This window comes from Bactrocera oleae, chromosome 2, assembly GCF_042242935.1.
Source record: "Bactrocera oleae isolate idBacOlea1 chromosome 2, idBacOlea1, whole genome shotgun sequence".
Lineage (NCBI taxonomy): Eukaryota > Metazoa > Arthropoda > Insecta > Diptera > Tephritidae > Bactrocera > Bactrocera oleae.
Window position 1 is genome coordinate 13,762,294 of NC_091536.1, and position 19,716 is coordinate 13,782,009.

Consider the following 19,716-nt stretch of genomic DNA (forward strand, 5'->3'; position numbering starts at 1 on the left):
CGCAAATAGAGTACTAGCATTTTAGCAATTCTTAAAAATGTTTCACGAATTCAATATCAATCGGCTTCAGGCAAATATTTGCCTACTGGCTTGCGCGCTTAGTTAACGTTCGACGTAATTTTGCTCACATGTGTTGTGTTATCAGTTCGTTGATAAATGCCATCCATATATTTTAACACATTTAATAACACGGAAATATCTACATTTTTGCTTACATTTATATATAAGTAAATATGTATGCGTGAAAAATGTTTTGGCCGTGAAAAGCCATATATGAAAATATATATAATTGTTTTTATACCCTACACAGGGTACATTAAGTTTGCCACGAAATTTTGCGCATATCGTTTAGTCTCCAAGAAGCTGCTCATTTGTTAGTGTAGCATATATCTGCTATACAAACTGAGCGATTAAAATCAAGTTCTTGTAAGAATTTTTTTTTTGTATTTGTGAAGGGTATTTATTATAGCTTCGGTGAAAAAACTTATCGCTTATCGAACAGTTAGCTAACAATTGAACAGCTTGGTGTTATTACAGATAATATAACTTTGTCAAATGTTAATACTACTTAGAGAGCAAGAGTTTAGAAAGCACTTCGGAAGGTTTTAATTTTAATGATTAAATACCCCCATAAAAACAGGTCAGAAGTGTTTATGGATCTGTTTGTATGGCATTTGATCTGAATAATAATTTCGAAAATTTCTGTGGACAATACTCTTGTGAAATACAAAAGTTATTCATACAAGAACTTGACCTTAATTGTTCAGCTTGTATAACAGCTAGACGGTATAGTGGTCCGATATCGGCAGTTCTGACAATTGAGCAGCTTCTTGGAAAGAAAAAAACATGTGCAATATTTCAGATCGATGTCTCAAACACTTAGGTACTAGTTCACCTATATAGAGATGGACAGACTGAAATGGCTAACTCGACTCAACCACGCTGTTCATTTATAAATATATATGTTTTATTGCATCTCCGCCATTTCTTTCTGTCATGTTCAGGGTATAAACAATTTTTTACCCTGCTCACATATATTTTTAAAGGGCATATTTTGGTATCAACTATTATTCTGTGTATGTTATCTTTGCTGTACGTTTCTGTAAATCGTTATTAGTTATTCGTGAAATCAGGCATACACCGAAACGTTTACCAAATTATCTTTAACAGTGAACAAACATTAACGTGCGAGTAGTGTGCACGTTAATGCGAGTGAGCAACAGAAACAAAACAGATAAAAATTAGAATAGCAGTTTTATGATACCGCGCTGCCCACACACACATCCATGCCATCGCAGCGCTATAAGCACCTGCTCACCTAATTACGCACATACTCGCATATTGCTTGTCCATTGCGGCGTAACTGCGCGATCACCTACATTATTAACTATTATTATTGCTTCAGTTCACCGGTGTTGCGGTTGGTGTGCGGTCGTACCATCTGCAATAGATTTCGTGGCGAAAGCGTGATCTCAGTGCTAACGCACATAAAGGAAAACTTTTAGACGAACGACCTTATCAAATTGAAGCAGAGTCTTCAAATTTTTCGTGAACGTCTATGATTTCGTGTTGGAAATTTATTTGAAATTAATAAAAATTTAGCAATTGCTGAATTTCAATTCGATTTGAAGATGAGTGAAGCTAAGAAATTTAATAATTGTGTTATTGTATTTGATCAAAATGATTTCGGCACTTATTTTACCGGTCAAATTGTTAGTGGTAAAGTGATTATAACGCTGGAGAAGGCAAAAAAGTTGAAAGGTAAAAAATTGGAAATTCAAATTTCTAAAATCTCACATCTATTGTAATATGTGAAAACATTAGAACCAGAAGTGAAGTGAAGCAAGAGTGTATATAGAGTTAACTTTGTATTATTACTTTAAATTTTAAAATAAATATTAATTTATTGCAACCAATTCAATACTGAAGTGCATATTTAATTCAACCGCTTTAGATAGAGGTTATATTGTTTTGACAATGGAATCTAGACAAATTAAATGAAATTGCATTTTAAGTTCAAAAAGTAAATTCAATGACAACAACCAACACCTGCTGACCAACTGGTTATTATAGATAAAACAATTATGTGTCTATTTCTCGTAAGGCTGAACTTATAAGTTTAAGTAATGCAGTAATGCGATCAAGATCGATATAATATTGTATATAAGATATATATATAATATAAGAAGATGCCTTGTAGTTTTTGAGCTTCGAAACATATCAGAAAACATTTATTACAATACTATATTTGGCTATAATTGAAATTACCAAATTCATTGAAAAAGTTGTCGAATACACAAAGTGTTGCGATGACCCTATTAATCATTGCCCTTTTTTCAATTTTATTACAATAAAAGACTGTAGCAGATTATACTATATTAAGAGAGAAAATATATGAATAAAATACGAATTCTGTTTTTGACCACCAAAGATACTTCGCATTGTAAACCTATGAGGACTTATGTCTCTATCGTAGAATACTATATACTTGTATATTCAGGATTTCCTAAACAATCCAACACGGAATGATATCCACTCTATACATTACTCTTTTATATAACAATGAAGATCAGTTACTTTTATAGCTCGCAGACAACTTCGTTTACATTATTTGATATTTAGTGTGTCTCTTGCTTTTATTGATTAACTATAAGCAAACTATATTGTAATTAAATCAATAAAATCAATAATCAGACCTGAGCCGAGTACAAATTAAAATTTTTCCCTCAACAAGACGTATGAGTTCAATAATAGCTATATGATACTTTAGTGTCTGCTGTAACAGCTTACTTTTAAATATATAATATATGTATATCGAATGGCGTACTTGAAGTTAAACAACCACCGATAGCAAACGAAGAGCTCGAGTTATCCCGAGTATCTTTAGTGATCCTTACGCAATTTCTTTCTGAATACTGTCGCCGATTAAACTACCGCTTACCCAGAATCGACCCCGGCTAACCAAATAGATATTCTGCGTGCAATAAGTTTGCACAGGACTTTAACCACCTCTTTAAAAGATAGTAATAGTTGTATGAACTTGGGCTCAGCTGCACACGGTCAAATTCCTGCAATCTCATTAGTGTTTTAAAACTATTTTATTTATTACTAACTGTTTTCTAACGGGTAGTTCAACCCTTTTCTGTTGGTATATTCTCATTTGTGGAATATAACCCATTCAGTATTTAGCTTAGATACTCTTTTCTATTAAAGTGGATTTGACACAAATAAGTATCTTAAGACCTTATAAATACGAGTCTTAAATATTTGAGTTTGTAAATATTTGTCTAAGTGGCCGATTTCGCCTACATGCTTAAAAAGCATATACATGCTTACAGACTTAAGACATTTTTCGATAAATATTAGTGGCCCACATTTCTACCATAGTACGTTCGTTTCTTAAAGTTCTTCAAATTTTAGGCTTTTATTCATTATACATGAAATTGTATATACCATATGTATTTGATTAGTATTTGGCTGCCTACACCCACATATCATATTTAATCGCTTTTTCCCATCTATGACTCAATAGGTTGAATATTGATAAACAAATTTCTTAAGAAATTCACGAGAATGTGGAATTGTAAATTAGAAATATGCTGGTTTTATATGGGGCGTAAGTTTATAATTATTTTCTTGATATGTATATAACCAACGCTGATTAAATATACTATATATGGTAAAATGTGTTGGTAATGCAATGATTAAATCTGACTTGCATATATGTATACCTTTTAACAGTGAAAACAGAGTTATATCTTGTTAAAATGTAATACATATGCACTATCTTATCTTTGCTGTTATGAGTTTTCGTTTGTTGATTTATCGTATCACCGTTTATAATTTACATTAAACTCTAAGGCTACATGGATTAATAGAAAAGGTTTGGTTTTCAACACTTTCATAATAAGTATAACACATTTATTTTAAACAATCTGAATTTCGAATAGACCATTGATTTATATATACCACTCGAGTACATGTCTGGGAAATTTGACGAAACACCTTATCTCGACTTACGAGATCAATACAACGAGTAGTTAGCTTCACCGCCCGATGGCGCCATTATTGCAACAGAAATTTATTATCATATAGTAAATTCTTATAGGCGATTACTGATAAACGATTCGATTCTTACATCTGAAAGGAAAATCGCACCTAAAAATGAAGATTAGTGACTGTAAAAAATTGGCTTAACAAAATTCAACAAAATACCACGGTCATTTTTATTAATCCACGCTCAGGTGCTACGAAAACGGCTATCACAGAGTATAAAGTTAAACATTTCACGATCCATTGGCAAACCAAATGATAGAAGCTAACACCGTAAACATCTAAAAATACGCGTCATTGATATCGTCCATAAAATATTGGACAAGAGAAAGCTTCACAGCAGTGGTTAACGCTGGTACACACCAGCAATCAACAAATGGCCAATGACACAATGAACTTCACACTGCGAAACTGCTGTGAGATAAGCAAGATTGTGCTATCGCTATGATAACTTTGTGTGAATCAATGGCCATCATTTTAACCCACTAAGCTGCAGATCAGTCTTTTCAGAAGAAAGGCGGTACGAAAAGCTAACACCGCCTGTCCTGTGCTTCTATTGAATATTGTTAAAAAACAGATTCGTTTCGAAACAATTGAGAGATACAATTCCCACATCAAACAACAGTAAACTTCATGAGTTTTCACAATTTAGAGTCTTGTTATAACAGTGATATGAAAGATGTATTAGCTCTTAGTATTTACCACCAATATACATATTATCTTTTCAAATTATTGATTTATTGGGCTGGCAACTAAGTAGTTGCGGATTTTTTTTTTAAATCAAAGACTATTTTTCCATGCAACTAAATAACTTTATTGTTGCGTTAAATGCGTTACTTTCAGTTCGTGAGTAACCCATGTATCGAGTTTTTAAACATAGCCAAGTTGTTTTAAATGATTTTCAATGCATGTATGTGATACCTGAAGCTGCTCTGCAATCTCACGTGTTGTACTGTGAAGATCCGAATCGATTATTGCTTTGATTAGGTCGTCATCAAATTCAACTGAACGACCGAAGCGTTTTTCATCTTTGATGTAAAAAATCACCAGAACGAAATTTGGCAAACCAATTTTGACACTGCCGTTCTTTTATGGCTTGATCGCCATAAACAGCACATAACTTTTTGTGGGCTTGCGATACGTTTTTCCCTTTGCGAAAATAAAAAGGCAAAATATGACGAAAATGTTCCTTTTGATCTTCCATTTTTTAACGAACGCCAAACGAAAACTACGCAACCGATCTAAATACTTTTTTTTACTGATTTACAGCTAAATTGCTAGCCATCAAATAACAAAATGTGTTTTACATTTGGACTACGCCAGCAAACCTAAATATGCAATTGAAATCCGCAATTACTTAGTTGGCAACCCAATATTATTATTATTATTTAACTTTGTTTCTATGCTCTTCCATTCTTTTAGCCATTAAATTACAAGTTTGTGGTTTCGCTGCTTGTCAGTGGCGTGAAAAGTATGGACAAAAGCTGGCTGTAGCAAAAATTAATCCAAGGGACAAGCATGTATACTTCGGTCGGGAAGATTATATAGCGTCTACGACATATTTGGTAGGCTCCGAGTTTGGCAATAATTTCGTTATGGATGAGGGCACTTACACCTATACATTCTCTTGCCCCATACCATCTAACTGCCCATCTTCCTTTGAAGGCGCTTACGGGCATATTCGTTACCTCATCAAAGTGACATTTATAAGAACTGGTGCTGCCGATCGTATACATAACGTCGGTTTCACAGTTCTCAAGCTTTTAGATCTGAATCAAGAAAGTAAACTGTTACAGGTGAGTGAAATAACATTGGCTCATCAATGGTGTAATATAAAGTATCTCTTTTGACAGAGTCCTGCCAGCAACGACGCCATGGAGAATATATGTTTATTTCTGTCTAAACCGGTACATATGAAAGTTGATCTCCAACAAACCGGTTATGTGCCCGGTCAGTTTGTCTTGATCAGCGCTGATGTGGACAATAAATCTGCAGCAGATTGCAAAAAACTAATAATAATGCTAAATTTACGCGCCACCTACAACTCAGAGACGCCTGCTTTGCATTCTGTATCCGAGAAAATCTGTCTCGTTAAGAAAGTGTGCGGTCCAGTGCCGCGTCAATCGCACAAATCCTTCGCTGAGACTATACGTATACCAGCAACTGCGCCAACTTGTGAACACATCAGCAAAATTGTACGAGTCTCTTATGAGTTGTGCGTTATGGCCGTAATGAGTACCATAATGCGAAATCCAAAGACTACAATACCGATAACTATAGGTAATGTGCCGTTAACAACGACCAATACGATAGAAGAGGACTGGTTGGAGGAGAGAGAAGTAGAGAGTATGCAGCCGACAACATCACGTGCTGTTTTAAGAGAAAACAGTTTAGAAAATGAAATAGAGACCTTTGGTGTGAGTGAGGATGATATCAGTGAAGAAGAGATGGAACTACGTAAGTTTAAACCCTTTACGAAATAGCATAGAGCCGATTACTTTGGAATATAATGTTCACACATTATATATATTTTTTTTTTAATATTTAAGAGGGAAGGGTAGGCATATTCAATAAGGAAAGCAATAAAGGAAGTCAAGAAGAAAGTTCATTACACATATTTATTACACTCTTAAGATTTTTAAAGAGTTTAGGAGGTTTGTTCCGTCATCAATATATAGCTAAACAAAATTACTTACAGAAAAAGAACGAGCAATTGAAAGAAAAGTCTGAAATGGTAAACACTGTTTAACTCTGACGGACATATTATTATCACTACTTACAATTAATATCCGATAATGTCTGTGTAAAATATTATCTAGGGTTTTCTCCAACATAACGAATAACCGTTTCGGAAACTGATTGTAACAGCGTTTGATACTACAAACAGATGTTTTGAAATAATCCGAAAACTTTACAAGAACTAATGCGCTCATTATTAACTTCAACATCCTCGTTATATTTTCAAAAACTATGCCTTTCCTAATAAATGTTTGATTAATTTTTGCTTCTCTCAATTATTTTTTAGCTCCGCCATCCTATGAACAAGCGGTGTTCATGAGCACAAATATCGCTGACAACGATGCCAATACGGTCAATGTGGATGCACCTTTCGCACCACGCTATCCGGTCTTCAATATTGATGAAAATTCTCTCGCCTTCAGCAGCAGGGGTTTGAGCCCACCCCCGAATTTGCCGCAAAAGCGACCACGTCGTAGAAGAAGACGCCGACCGGCAGAAAATACAGCAGGGTTCGTCAAAGAGCAACAGCCAACTGAATCGCCAATACAAATATGAAATAAAATTAAAAAATTCTCGAGGAAATAAAAAAACGAAAAGAAGGCCAAGAATATGAAGTGCAATATTTTAAACATTAATTTTTTTGTATGAATATAATTGTTAAAAAAAGAAAATTAATCTGTACACAAATGGGATAATGTAAACTAAATATGTTTTGTGAATGAATATGTTGAATTAATTTTTGAGATATACCTCCATAAGATAGTAGTATTATTCTGGCGAGTATCTACACAAAGTTTATTCAAGCGTCGCAAAGAAACTTTTGAAGATAATTGAGAATTCACAATATTAAGATATAATAAAAATTATTTATGAACCTTATGAGCACACAAACAATTACCAAAAACTGTTTATACAATGAGTATTACTATCAAAGGTATTGAATTCCGTACACTTAGAGAGATAGCTGAGCGTACAGATAGCTGTCAAACCAGCTGTCAAAACTTAATATATAATATAATTGAGAGAAGTTTTGTTAAGGTTGATGAGATCGTTTGCACAAGGCACCTTAACGCACGTCACCTTACTCACCGGCATACTGCGTTTTCAAAGTCTAACACATCTATGATAACTCAGTCTTTTACACTTATTTTAATATTAGACTCGATGCAATCGTTTGCTTTATCCACCAACATCACAAGATAAATTCATTCACGGCTCAATGTTTCAAGATTCCTGAAACATCAGCGATGAACCAATATATTTATTGTTTCTATCCTTTTAAGTTAAGAGTTTCTGGTAATTATATTTTTCACAGAAACTTAACTGATTGATTTAACATCGAAACACCTGGCCTCTTGGCCTGCCGACTAAAGAGTTGCTGAATTGGCAGCGTAAACTTATAAAGTCTTAAAACCAGTGGAGATTTCAGATTTTTAGCGGTATCTTTGGTTTAATTTACTTTAAATTTAAAGCAGCGTACATCTTCTGTCTTTAAATCTTCTATTCTTAGTCTCAGTCTACTTCGAGACTCACTATTAGATAGTTGTTTTATGTTTGGAACCGAACCTTTGGAACTTAGCGCTGATCTTTTAGAGATCTGGATCTCGTTGAAAAAAATATTTAAAACATATATTTACAAAAGTATTATTTTCACTATACTCGTGTATATAAACTTATGGCAACTCTGCCCAAAAACAGCTGCTAAACTGTGATATTTAACCGGCTCGCCTAATAAACAAACATGAAAATCATGTGAAAACAAAAAACGTGTTGATGACGTCATATCTAATGGCAAATTTCAGACGCTAAACATATATGTAAATATATGTACATATAGATATGCTCCAACAACGCTGAGATACTGAACAACTCACGCGCTCATTAGACAACGCTAGCGCTCTCCACTTGCATACGAGTATATGTGTGTATGTATGTACATACGATATCTGTTGATGTATAGGTACAAATGCTCCAAAGTACCAGTGGAGACAGTTTCATTTCGTTCATTCTTTCTAAACAAAGCAGAGCTAGAGAATTTGTTATATTACTTTGTTAGATAGTCAGTGAGACGGCAGTGCGCTGAATGCAGCGACAGCTTGGAGCCAAAATAGACTGTGAAACACCGCTGGTTTGGTCGTCTACACTATACGACATAATCACATACATATGTACATACGCGTATATATGAATACTTAGTTATAATGTACAATATATTGTGTATTTTCAAATTTTAATGTGTTCAGGAATAAAAGCGCTGATAAGAGTGTATTATGGGTTTAAGTAATTTTGTTTAAAAGATTTAGTGAAACATAAAAATACAATTGAAATACGTACAGCGTTGAATATTTTTGGTGCCGCGTTAGGTTTAATTGTTGCTTGTGACAGTTGTGTAGAACATGGTGTCTTCGCATAACTTATTAACACATATGAAAATAAATTTATAGTATTTAATTAAAGTCAATTTGTTTACGCGCTAAAAAATAACTAATAAATACAAAAACAATGCCATCAGAGTGTATTTTCGAATTCGATCGACCGCAACCGGTTTACTATAGCGGAGAAATAATTAATGGACGCATTAATTTGCACACAACCAGCGAGAAGACCGTTAGAGGTAAGCGGATTTTTAATATTAAATATACAATTTCAAAGAATAATTAAGAGAATTAAAGAAATTTGTGAAGTTAAGAGGGGTTCTACGTTGTTGGCCCAAAAATCTGCTGTGTTTTCTGAAATTTTTTGGATTGACGGTTTTTCCTTCTTTGTTACTAAATATTTTTTTTTTTAATGAACAATTTTCAATATTTTTAGCAAATTTTAGTAGCATTGAGACACAAACTTCTGATTGCTCATTTCTCTCAGCCTGTAGGACTTCCATTCCACCAACTCGAAAAATGTGGTTCTGAGAAAAAACGGGGAATGTGAGAGCGCGGCGGACCAGCGCGCTTGACACCGTTCTACCAAACGGACGATAACTTTCGTAATTATACAGATTCAAGCTCGAATTTTTGAAAGCATATTTTTGAAACATGTATCGATCAGAATACGCAAATAAATACAAAGCGATTATTTTGATTTCACAAGTTAGAAACCCCCCCATTAATAAAATATAAAATTTCAAAGCACTTAAATATATTTAACTTTTTCGAATTAATCAGCGTAATGTAAATTGTATTGTGTATATAGCTACTTATAATATTATATATGCAAATTAAATAGTAAGCAATTACTAACAAATGATTTTATTTATCTCCAAACAATGAATAGCAATTGATCTGCTGTTCCCTGGAAATTAGTAGTTTACACTATAATTGCAATTATTCACATTTAATCATATATATATACATACTTAAAAGCTGTTCGAATGATTCACATTTCATAATTATGAACTCTTTTTGATAGCATTTGCTTTAATGAAGCGTACCTCTGGCATGCAAAAGCTTCACAAAAAAATCATCAAGCTTTCGATGGCATTTTGTTACATTTTTAGTTTTGAGTGATTATTGGATATACTTATCTTCCTTACCGTATAAAATATTTGTTTGGGGCATTTCTGCTTCAGCTAAAAGTAAAACTTGAAAACATTAATGCAAATATTCAGAATGTTTAAAGGCAGAAATTAGCTGTTCATACGCTCAAAATCCTCTATAAGTATACAAAATGCCCCATATGATTATGCAAAATAAATATACATTTTCAAAATACGACCAGTGTTGCAAAAAATGCCTTAAAAAAGATTAAATTAACATTTGTAATAAGATTTTTTTTTTAATTTTTTAATCCTTTAATCTCGTGTTTGTAAATATAATCCCAAATACCGGATAAAAAAATATTATCAAAAATACGGAATAAAAAACTAAAAACTTTTTAATCTCTTGGGATTAAAAAAAAAAAACTTTAATCACAAAAATTGGATTTTTAATCCCAAATACCTAACTGAAAAATAAAAAAAATAAAAACCAAGAGCACTGGTCGACTAACTTCCACATTCAAGCCATTTATATTTTATCAAATTTTATTTTTGATTTAAATTAAAATTTTAATTTTTACTATTAAATTAATCCATATATCTTTAGTTAGACATAACGGTTAGACAAACAAAAAATAAAGTTCAATGAGATAGGCTTGAAGACGATCCACGCGAAGGATGACCAAAAACCGCAATCATACTTGAAATCATTGAGCAAGCTCATAATGTTGTTAGTGAAGATCGAACAGTGAAGTTTGACTAAGCGTGAAGTTGCTAATACCATAGGCATCTCAGGTGAACTAGTACTTCGTATTTAACGTGGAGAAATAAATATGAAAAAGCTGTTTGAAAAGTTAGTGCCGCACACGTTAACAATTCAACTAAAACTGGATCGAAAACAAATTTCTGAGCATAGCTTGGAGCGTTTTAAGCCGAATAAAACCGATTTCTTGCATCGTTTTATAACTATGGATGAGACTTGGATCTACCATCATGATCCTAAATTGAAATAAGAACGTCTATAATGGACGTACAGCTCCAACGAAAGTCACAACGATCAGAAGAAAAGCTTTTTGGGATGAAAAAGGAATTTTGGTGATTAATTATCTGCAAAAAGGTAAAACAATCAAATCTGAATATTATTGCAGACTTTTGAATCAGCTCGATGAAAAAATTTATGAAAAAAGACCTGGTTTGCAGCACAAAAAAAAATAAAATGCAGCTGGTCACAAAGGTGTTTTTACAATGGAAAAATTCAACGAATTAAAGTATGAACTGCTTGAGCACCCGCCGTATTCACCATATTTGGCTCGCAGGGACTACTAGCTATTACAGCCGTGGGGTATTTTGCAGAGCTTTCGGAAAGCGATTATAGGGATGGCATAAAATTTTTGTAGGATCCTTGGAATAAGTGTATTGAATAAAAATATATATTTTGTTACAAAAACAGTATTTTTTCATTTCGAGCGCAGAAACTTTTCAACCCACCTGTATGTTATATATAGTATATATATCTAAATATACTTTTTTTCATTCTTTTGCTACCAAAATCAGAGGTCTACATACTCTTTGTCGGCGAGGCAAAGGTGCGCTGGGAAGAGAGCCGTACACGCTCTAGGGATGGCAAAACTGAGCACTATAATGAATATTATCGCGCTAACGAAACCTATCTACACTCGAAAACATGCGTACATGGCGAGGGTACACTACAACCCGGCACATATACTTACACATTTTGCATACCATTACCGCTGGAGTGTCCAACATCGTGTGTGGAGAAATATGGAAAAATTGCATACGAACTCTCGCTAGTGGTGAATCGACCATATCGGTTCGATAATGTGTTCAAAAAACCGCTAACTGTTTTATATCAGGTGAATTTGAACATGCAACCGGAGTTATTGGTGGGTTTGAAATATATTTATTTTTTTCATATAAATATTTACACTAAATTCCATAATTTCAGATACCGATTAAAAGTGAGGATATCAAATACTTTTGCTGCTGGCCGTGCTCTTCCGGGCCAGTGATGTCAACGCTTACCATACCATTTGGCGGTTATGCGCCTGGTCAGAAAATTAAATATCAACTCGAAATAGACAATCAATCGACCGGCTATGATTTAGATGATGGTATTGAATTAAAACTCACACAGATTTACAGTTTTGAAGCACATACGCCGCATAGAAAGACGCGCTATCACAGCAATACATTGGCACGCACCGCTCAGGGTATGCAATGCTTGAGACTGTCTAAGCGCTTAATTGATGGTACACTCCTAATACCGCCTGTGCCACCTACTTCGAATAGAAATTATATAATTGGTGTACGTTATGAGATTAAAATGTCCATAAATACCGGCTGCTGTCACACAGACTCCGAAATAGTTATACCCATAACAATTGGGACAGTGCCTTTGGCGCAGAGTGCTACAAATCCACAGAATGCAATCGGTTTGTTGCCGACGGCGCCAGGAGTTCCCAATACACCGGACACACCGCCCGGCAGTGATACGCCACCGAATTATGAAAAATTCAGTAAGTGAATTCAGCTTAAGTATTAAACGAATTTTACAAAATTTCAACCTTCCACAGAGCCACCCTCCTTCGATGAGGCCACCACCATTGGTGGAAAGTTTATCGATCGCGATGTCAATGAGCGTAATCGCACCGATGAATTCATACCTAGATATCCAATGTACACGAATTTCGCCGTGCCCACAGCGCCGTCTGCCGTAGGAAGTGATGAGGTCGATGCACTATTGCTGACATCGCCTGCTACGGGTTCAACGAATACTGCACCACCACCTTATCAGCTAGGAGATCGGGAGTCCGCCCATTCAGCGACACGCGCCGCTACTGGCTATGGTTGGAATAGTTAGAAATGGCGAAGACGCTTTGCGATTTGTTAAAAAATTATTTATAAGCAAAAATCAGTGATTTGATTACCAATGAAAATTTTATTACAGTGAAGATCGCTTAATTGGTGCAGATTTCCTGTCACAAGCCATAAAAAACTTTTTGCGTGGTGACTACTTATAGTTTCCTTTTGATATTTATACCGCTTGCGCAAACTGTTCTGTAAATAAATTTGCTTTAGAAATTAATAAAATATGTTAGCTTCGATTAAATACAAGCAAATATACTTTTTTTCAATTTGAATTCTTATGTTGCTGTTGTAGTGCAAGCGACAGTCTCGTATTTTATACATTCATCTTTCAAATATATATTTTAAACTCGAAGCAACATGTTTTCAAAGTATTCGAGTTGTAAGCTTAGTATGTGGAACGTTCTCAAAATTTTGTAAACATTTGTTTTCTCGAAGGACATGTGATCGATGCTGGTGATATGTTAGGCATCTATGCGAGATGTAGAGGAAAAGAGACAGTGTTTATCTATAAGGCAGTCAAAAAAAAAATAAGGTGTATTAAGGAAACATCTTACACGTATAGGTAAGCCGTATTTTACTCGCTAGCATCATCAATCTTTAGTTTCAAATTAGTGAGATATCAAACATTTTCTCTCTTTTGTAAGGAGTATTAAGAGGAATATAAAATCTAAGGTATCTGATTCGAGTTAGAAATTGCGTTTGCAATTCAGAAATATCAGAGCACAGTTGAGGTGAAATTCGAGACAGCGAGAACTACTAGTGTTAACAGATTCATTGTTAGCATTCAAACTTCACTTAATACTCAAAATAAATACTAGAATATAATATGTAAATTTTTATATTCAAATATTTATACCCTGAACTGGTTATATAAAAATGTCGGAGACTCTATAAAATATGTATATATACAAGTAAATGATCACACACACGAGCTGAGTCGAATGGTTAAATCCGCTTGTTCGTCTGTGTGTATATAAGAGAGCTAGTTTCTCAGTTTTTGAGATAATAATCTGAAAATTTGCAAACGACCTTTTCTCTCTAATACGCTGCTCATTTGTCGCCAATATAAGACCAGTATAGCAAATACCTGCCATACAAACTAAACGATCGAAATCAAGTGCTTGTATGGAAATTTTTTTTATTTGAAAAGATATTCTCACCAAATTTGGTAAGGGTCATCGTCTAAAGCAGCGGTTTAATCTCCGAAGAAATTGTACAGATCGAGTCACTATAGTATATAGCTGCCATACAAACTGACCAATCAAAATCACGTTCTTTGTAGGGAATCTTTTGTCTTCGTAAAGCGTATTATAGCTTCGATGTAACCGAATTTAACGCTGTTTCTTATTTTTTTTCCCTTCCCACACTTTAAAAAAATTTGACAGCTTATCAAAATAATACTGAAAATCATTTGAAAAAAAAAATAATAAATAAAATTTACATGTATGTACATATATTCTCAGGAAACTCAACGTTGGATAATTACAATTTTAGCAATTGTCGTAATTTTCGTAATGCCCACCTGCGAGTTTAGTTTCGAGCGTGATACGTCGGTGTATGTGTGTGGTGAACAGCTAAGCGGCAATGTGGCAGTAACACTTGTAAAGGAGAGATTACTTGAAGGTATGTATTTTGGCACACATATTATTTATTAGTAATGTACTGTAATGTTTTATCGCAGATATACGCATAGACTTCTGTGGCAAAGCTACCGTTAATTGGGTTGACACAATGGCGCGCTTTCCAAAGCTCTATTCCGCTGAGGAGACATACATGGAGTTGGAAACAGTCGTTTTTCAAGGCGGTCTACTGAAGCCAAATACATATAATTACAGGTTTAATTACCATATACCAGATATATGTCCGACAACTTGTACAACGGATATTGGACGTATTTACTACGAATTATCTTTAATTCTGTCAATTCACGACAAAGCAGAGACACGTAAGTTTACCAGCGAAATAATGGTGTTGCAGTTGTTTAATATCGATAAAGTGCCCAATGCATTGGTGAGTTGAAAAGTGTAGTAAAATTTTCCAACATTTTAATTATATGCATTTTTTTTTTTAATTTCACTTAAAACTCAATGCAGCTGCCAGTCATTCGTAACGATGAGATCTACTTTTGCTGTTGGCCCTGCTCGGCCGGTCCGATCTCTATACACCTAAGGGCAGCATCGGGCGCCTACATACCTGGCAATAAAATAAAATTTTCCATTGAAGTGGCTAATATGTCGAAACGTTGCAAATTTCGCACACACATCACCACCTACTTTGTGCAAATCTACAAATTCACCACACAAGTACCGCGTCGTCGTACACGCTATATTTCGTATATTTTGAGTAGCGTGGAGAATCGCATAATTGTCAAAGCGGATGACATCGCTTCGCTGGACGAGGAATTCTTCGTGCCACCGCTGCCACCATCCACACAGGGTACACACATAATTTCTATTAAGTATGAGTTACGTCTACAAACGCGCATCCGCTATGTCACACAAACAATGTCGGACTTGACATTGCCCATACTGATAGGCACGTCGAGGGATATAACACCCGAGCATACGGTGAGCCTGTTATGCATATGTATATGTATTTATGTATTTATTATATCGCCTATTCCTAATTGATATCTCTCGTCTTTTTATGATCTAGAATGTGATGAGGAAAAGTAGACACTGGCAATGAAGTTTAATCTACAATTATCTGTATGCATATAACCCTGCGTTTATTTGACATATATAATAGTTATGTATAAAGCTATATTTAATACTTATATGTATATGTTTTTTTGTTACAATTTAAATGTTAGATAAGCTGTTATATAACAACAGATCCATCTACAACACTTTAACGCTGCATTTCTCTCTTTAACTGTTGCACAACTCCCGCGTAGGGATTATTTTCTGGATTTTGACCCTCGTTAGTTCTGTGTTGTGGCGCGTCTGTAGTATTTAGCACTGCTGTTGTAGTTGCTGTTGTAATTGTCGTATAAGCGGCAGCATTTTGCACACCTGGCATACTTTCTATGTCATAGTAGAGATATGTTGGTTGAAAAACGGTTTGTTCCTTATTGAATTTTGATTTTTTTGGCTCGGCGTCGAATTTAGTTTTCGGCAAATGTGTCGCTTCGCGGAATGACGAAGTGCCTGGAATGAATAATGAAGAAAAATATATAATATATATGTAACTGAACATTTTATACTCTTGCAACTGGCACGAATCAAAGCCGGCGAAATAACGAAAATCAATTATGTAGTAGTAGTATAACATATGGAAGTTTGGGTGATTATTGGCCAATTTCACATATTTACAGCTTTAAACTATTTTATCTTTAGCTAATTTTGCTACGATATCTTACTCGTGAATCAATATATACATATAAAGTTATGGGAAATAAGAATAGTATTGACCCGATTTTATCTAATCTCGGCATACTATATATTATTTAAAGAAACAAACGTTATCTGTGTATCATTAAGGTATCTTACATACCAGCACCAATGTACCATAAAAAGAGTAAAATCAACCGAATGTTTGAAAATCCTGATATTATTAGTAAAATACCATCTCTCATTTTCATTAAGATAACCCGTATATTAGCCGATATATGCGGTATAAAGTCATTCGCAAGTTCGGAAATCTTTATATTAAGCATGTTGTGCTATATGGAAAGTGGGCGTGGTTGTAGACCGATTTCGCCTATTTTGTCAGCATAACATGGGAATTTCAGGATAATTTTGCCTACCACATTGGTTGAAATTGGTCAAGTAGGTTGTGAGCTATGTGATTTCACCTAAATGTGGGCGATGCCACGCTAATTGTCTTATTTTAATACCGGCTGCTAAGCCTTCATGTACCATCCCGGACTCATCTTTTTATCCTGATCAATTTTATACATGTACCATATATATAACTATATAAACCTATTTCTATCTCGATTAGTTTTAAATGATACAAACAACCGTTTGGTTAACAAAACTATTATACTCTGTAGCGACATGTTGCAAGAGTATAACAATACTGCTCCCTAATTATAATTTTTTAGTTGGCCTTGTGAAGATGATATTACAAGGACAAGAGTTTACTTGAAGAACAGCCTTTATAAAACTTGTGAAGCTAAAAATTATAGGGAGCACTGGTGACGCCACCACTGTCCAAATCTTCATCCATATCCCTAAAATAGTAAACCCAGTAACCTAAGCTTTTATTTAAAAAAAATATTTTATATCTTCGGATAGTATGACCTATTTGATGCATCTTGGCTCTTTACGAAAAGATAAATTTAATAAGATCACGTTCGTACAACCTTATATCGCAGAAAGGTGGTACTTCCCTGTACACTTATTTCCCTGTACACTTATTTCCATTTAAAATTTCCAAAATCTCCTATACTTGTATTGGTTCCCTTTCTTCACCTTAGTAGCGTAATGGAAATACAATAAAAACTCTCAGCAAACAATGGATTATAATCGCTATAACTCACCTAAATTTAACTCACCCAAATTTGGTATGGAAGATTCGGAATCGGGTGCTGTAGCCACCGCAAAGCAATCTTCAGATTGCACTATTGGCGACACATCGCACTCCATAAGTTTCATTGGCAAATTCTCCATGCTACACATTGCAGATACTGCCGTTTGCTGTGTGTCAGAAAGTGTACGCACTTCATCTGGAGTGCGTAGGGCTATGGTACCCACAACTATGGGTATCTTTGCTTGTAGCGAACGTTTCGCATTATCCGTGGTCAGCCGTACACTTAACTCGTAACTTATTTGCAAGCATTGACAATCGTCTGGATCGGTACTCGGCACAGTTTGTGACAAGAAAAGCGTATGCAAATGTTGCACACATATTTCCCGTGGACCGCAGAATATATGCACATATTTAGCTAAAATTTCATGGAAGTATTTGGTTTTCGTTTTCTTATGACCATGCGCGGCGGTTATGCAACAAATTTGCTGTAGCTCGTAGGTCAGTTCGTGTAACTGCAACTTATCGGTATTCTGTATGGAGACGTGTATTGAAAGTTCTTCGCCAGGTATAAACCCAAACTGCTGTAAATTTGCACACATTTTTAAGGGATGTTTAAAGACATGCCAAGGCATACCCTCTTCGACGAGCACATCATGCGCTTTATCGGCTATTTGTGGGCAACGACGTAGATCGAGCGGCTTTAGCACTTGCAACTGTTGTGTATACCATACTTCACGTTTGTTCATATGATCAATGAATACTTCAAGCATATAGCGTATGTGACCGTTGGCACTTTCAAAAGTGGACGGACAGCTTTGCGGTAGTGCAACGGAGAATGGATAAGTGTAAGTGCCACGTTCAATGATTCTGCCTGTTGCTGTACGTGTAGTGTGTTCAGTGGAAGATATGGAAATATATTTATATGTATGTATATTTAGTAGTAAAAATATATAATTCTTTATATACATATGTATGTACCTTCCTCGGAACCGACAAAATAATTTACATTTGACAAAAAGTCTTCTCGATTGTTGTAAACTTCAATACGCTGCTCTACGGGTAGTTCGATATCTACAGGTTGCTCCGATTTATTTTTGTGCTTGATTTTCTTAGCTTTCTTCGGTGGCAGAAGCCTCTCCCATTTCACCTCAGCAAAACCGGAATATTTGATGGCAACCGCTATTGTTTTATTTTTATTTTTTTAATCGTTGTAATACAGTGTCGGGAATTCCAATTGTTATAATAATAAAATATTGAATATGCTTCGTAATTGCATATGACTCATAGCAACAAAAACCAAAATTGTAAATCACTTCATACCTTTGATAAGCAGACGTACCTCCATTGTTAGTAGCACATGGCCGGTGAGTCTGTCGCCGGGTTCATAAATACTTTTAGGGTTATCCAAGTGTACCTTACAATTAAGCACCATGGTGCTTTCTATATGTTTTATATATTGTAATTTTTAGACTCACAAATTTTTTTCAAACATTCCCATTCAGCATTCCGCTTCAACAGTCGCTGTTATACTATTTCGTACAAATAGCTAATATATTATTGAATCGATTTTGCTTCATTATTACTTTTCATTATCTTATCATAACCCTTTTGGCTTCAAATTAGTTATGCATGTACCCACATATTCATATTATTTATCTACTTGTACAAATGAACCATTTTAATCTATAATTCACCTGCGTTTACGTATTCTTATCAGAAAAGTTTAATATTACAACTGTTTGATTCTAATTGAAAATGATTTTAAATCAACAGATATGTCAATGTATACGTTTGTATGTATATATACATACATTTAAACCAAAGAATTTTAATTAACAAAGAATCGTGTAACATACCTTATACTCTTATTAACAGCGGACTGTTACAAACATTAAGCTTTAATATGCTAAAACAGAGAATGTTAATAATTTATAAATAATTTGTTAGCATTCACTGCTTCAATGCGCTTTTAAGTTCCAAAATTTTCCTTTAATTAATACTTAAGACATTGATACAATCTCCGAAAAAATTGTTCAGATCGGACTACTCTATAGCATATGGCTGCCATTCAAACTGACCACTCAAAATCA

General features: G+C 34.6%; 4 protein-coding genes across 5 annotated transcripts; 3 read left to right on the forward strand and 1 right to left on the reverse strand.

Moving 5' to 3' along the window:
- Nucleotides 1–1,352: 1,352 nt before the first annotated feature.
- LOC106623568 (arrestin domain-containing protein 17) lies at nt 1,353–7,671 on the forward strand. The gene is made up of 4 exons (XM_014243127.3): nt 1,353–1,761; nt 5,476–5,849; nt 5,907–6,510; nt 7,079–7,671. The coding sequence occupies exons 1-4, from the start codon at nt 1,632–1,634 to the stop codon at nt 7,345–7,347; spliced, it is 1,377 nt and encodes a 458-aa protein (XP_014098602.3). The 5' UTR covers nt 1,353–1,631; the 3' UTR covers nt 7,348–7,671.
- Nucleotides 7,672–8,376: 705 nt separating this feature from the next.
- LOC106626257 (arrestin domain-containing protein 3) lies at nt 8,377–13,401 on the forward strand. The gene is made up of 4 exons (XM_036378129.2): nt 8,377–9,406; nt 11,816–12,165; nt 12,228–12,798; nt 12,856–13,401. Exons 1-4 carry the CDS (start codon nt 9,295–9,297, stop codon nt 13,140–13,142), a joined length of 1,320 nt encoding a protein of 439 aa, XP_036234022.2. The 5' UTR covers nt 8,377–9,294; the 3' UTR covers nt 13,143–13,401.
- Nucleotides 13,402–14,664: 1,263 nt separating this feature from the next.
- Nucleotides 14,665–15,838, forward strand: LOC106624443 (arrestin domain-containing protein 17). The gene is made up of 4 exons (XM_014244178.3): nt 14,665–14,773; nt 14,832–15,160; nt 15,244–15,717; nt 15,806–15,838. Exons 1-4 carry the CDS (start codon nt 14,665–14,667, stop codon nt 15,836–15,838), a joined length of 945 nt encoding a protein of 314 aa, XP_014099653.1.
- A 14-nt stretch (nt 15,839–15,852) lies between these two features.
- Nucleotides 15,853–19,211, reverse strand: LOC106624442 (arrestin domain-containing protein 3). Of its 2 annotated transcripts, none has more exons than XM_036378173.2 (4): nt 18,947–19,211; nt 18,605–18,805; nt 17,652–18,503; nt 15,853–16,299 (listed from the first exon to the last, which is right to left on the reverse strand). In XM_036378173.2, the coding sequence occupies exons 1-4, from the start codon at nt 19,056–19,058 to the stop codon at nt 16,001–16,003; spliced, it is 1,464 nt and encodes a 487-aa protein (XP_036234066.2). In that variant the 5' UTR covers nt 19,059–19,211; the 3' UTR covers nt 15,853–16,000. The 2 variants fall into 2 exon arrangements, with proteins under 2 accessions (XP_036234066.2, XP_069965533.1); XM_070109432.1 differs by having other exon boundaries at nt 17,637–18,503; nt 18,947–19,209.
- Nucleotides 19,212–19,716: the final 505 nt, after the last annotated feature.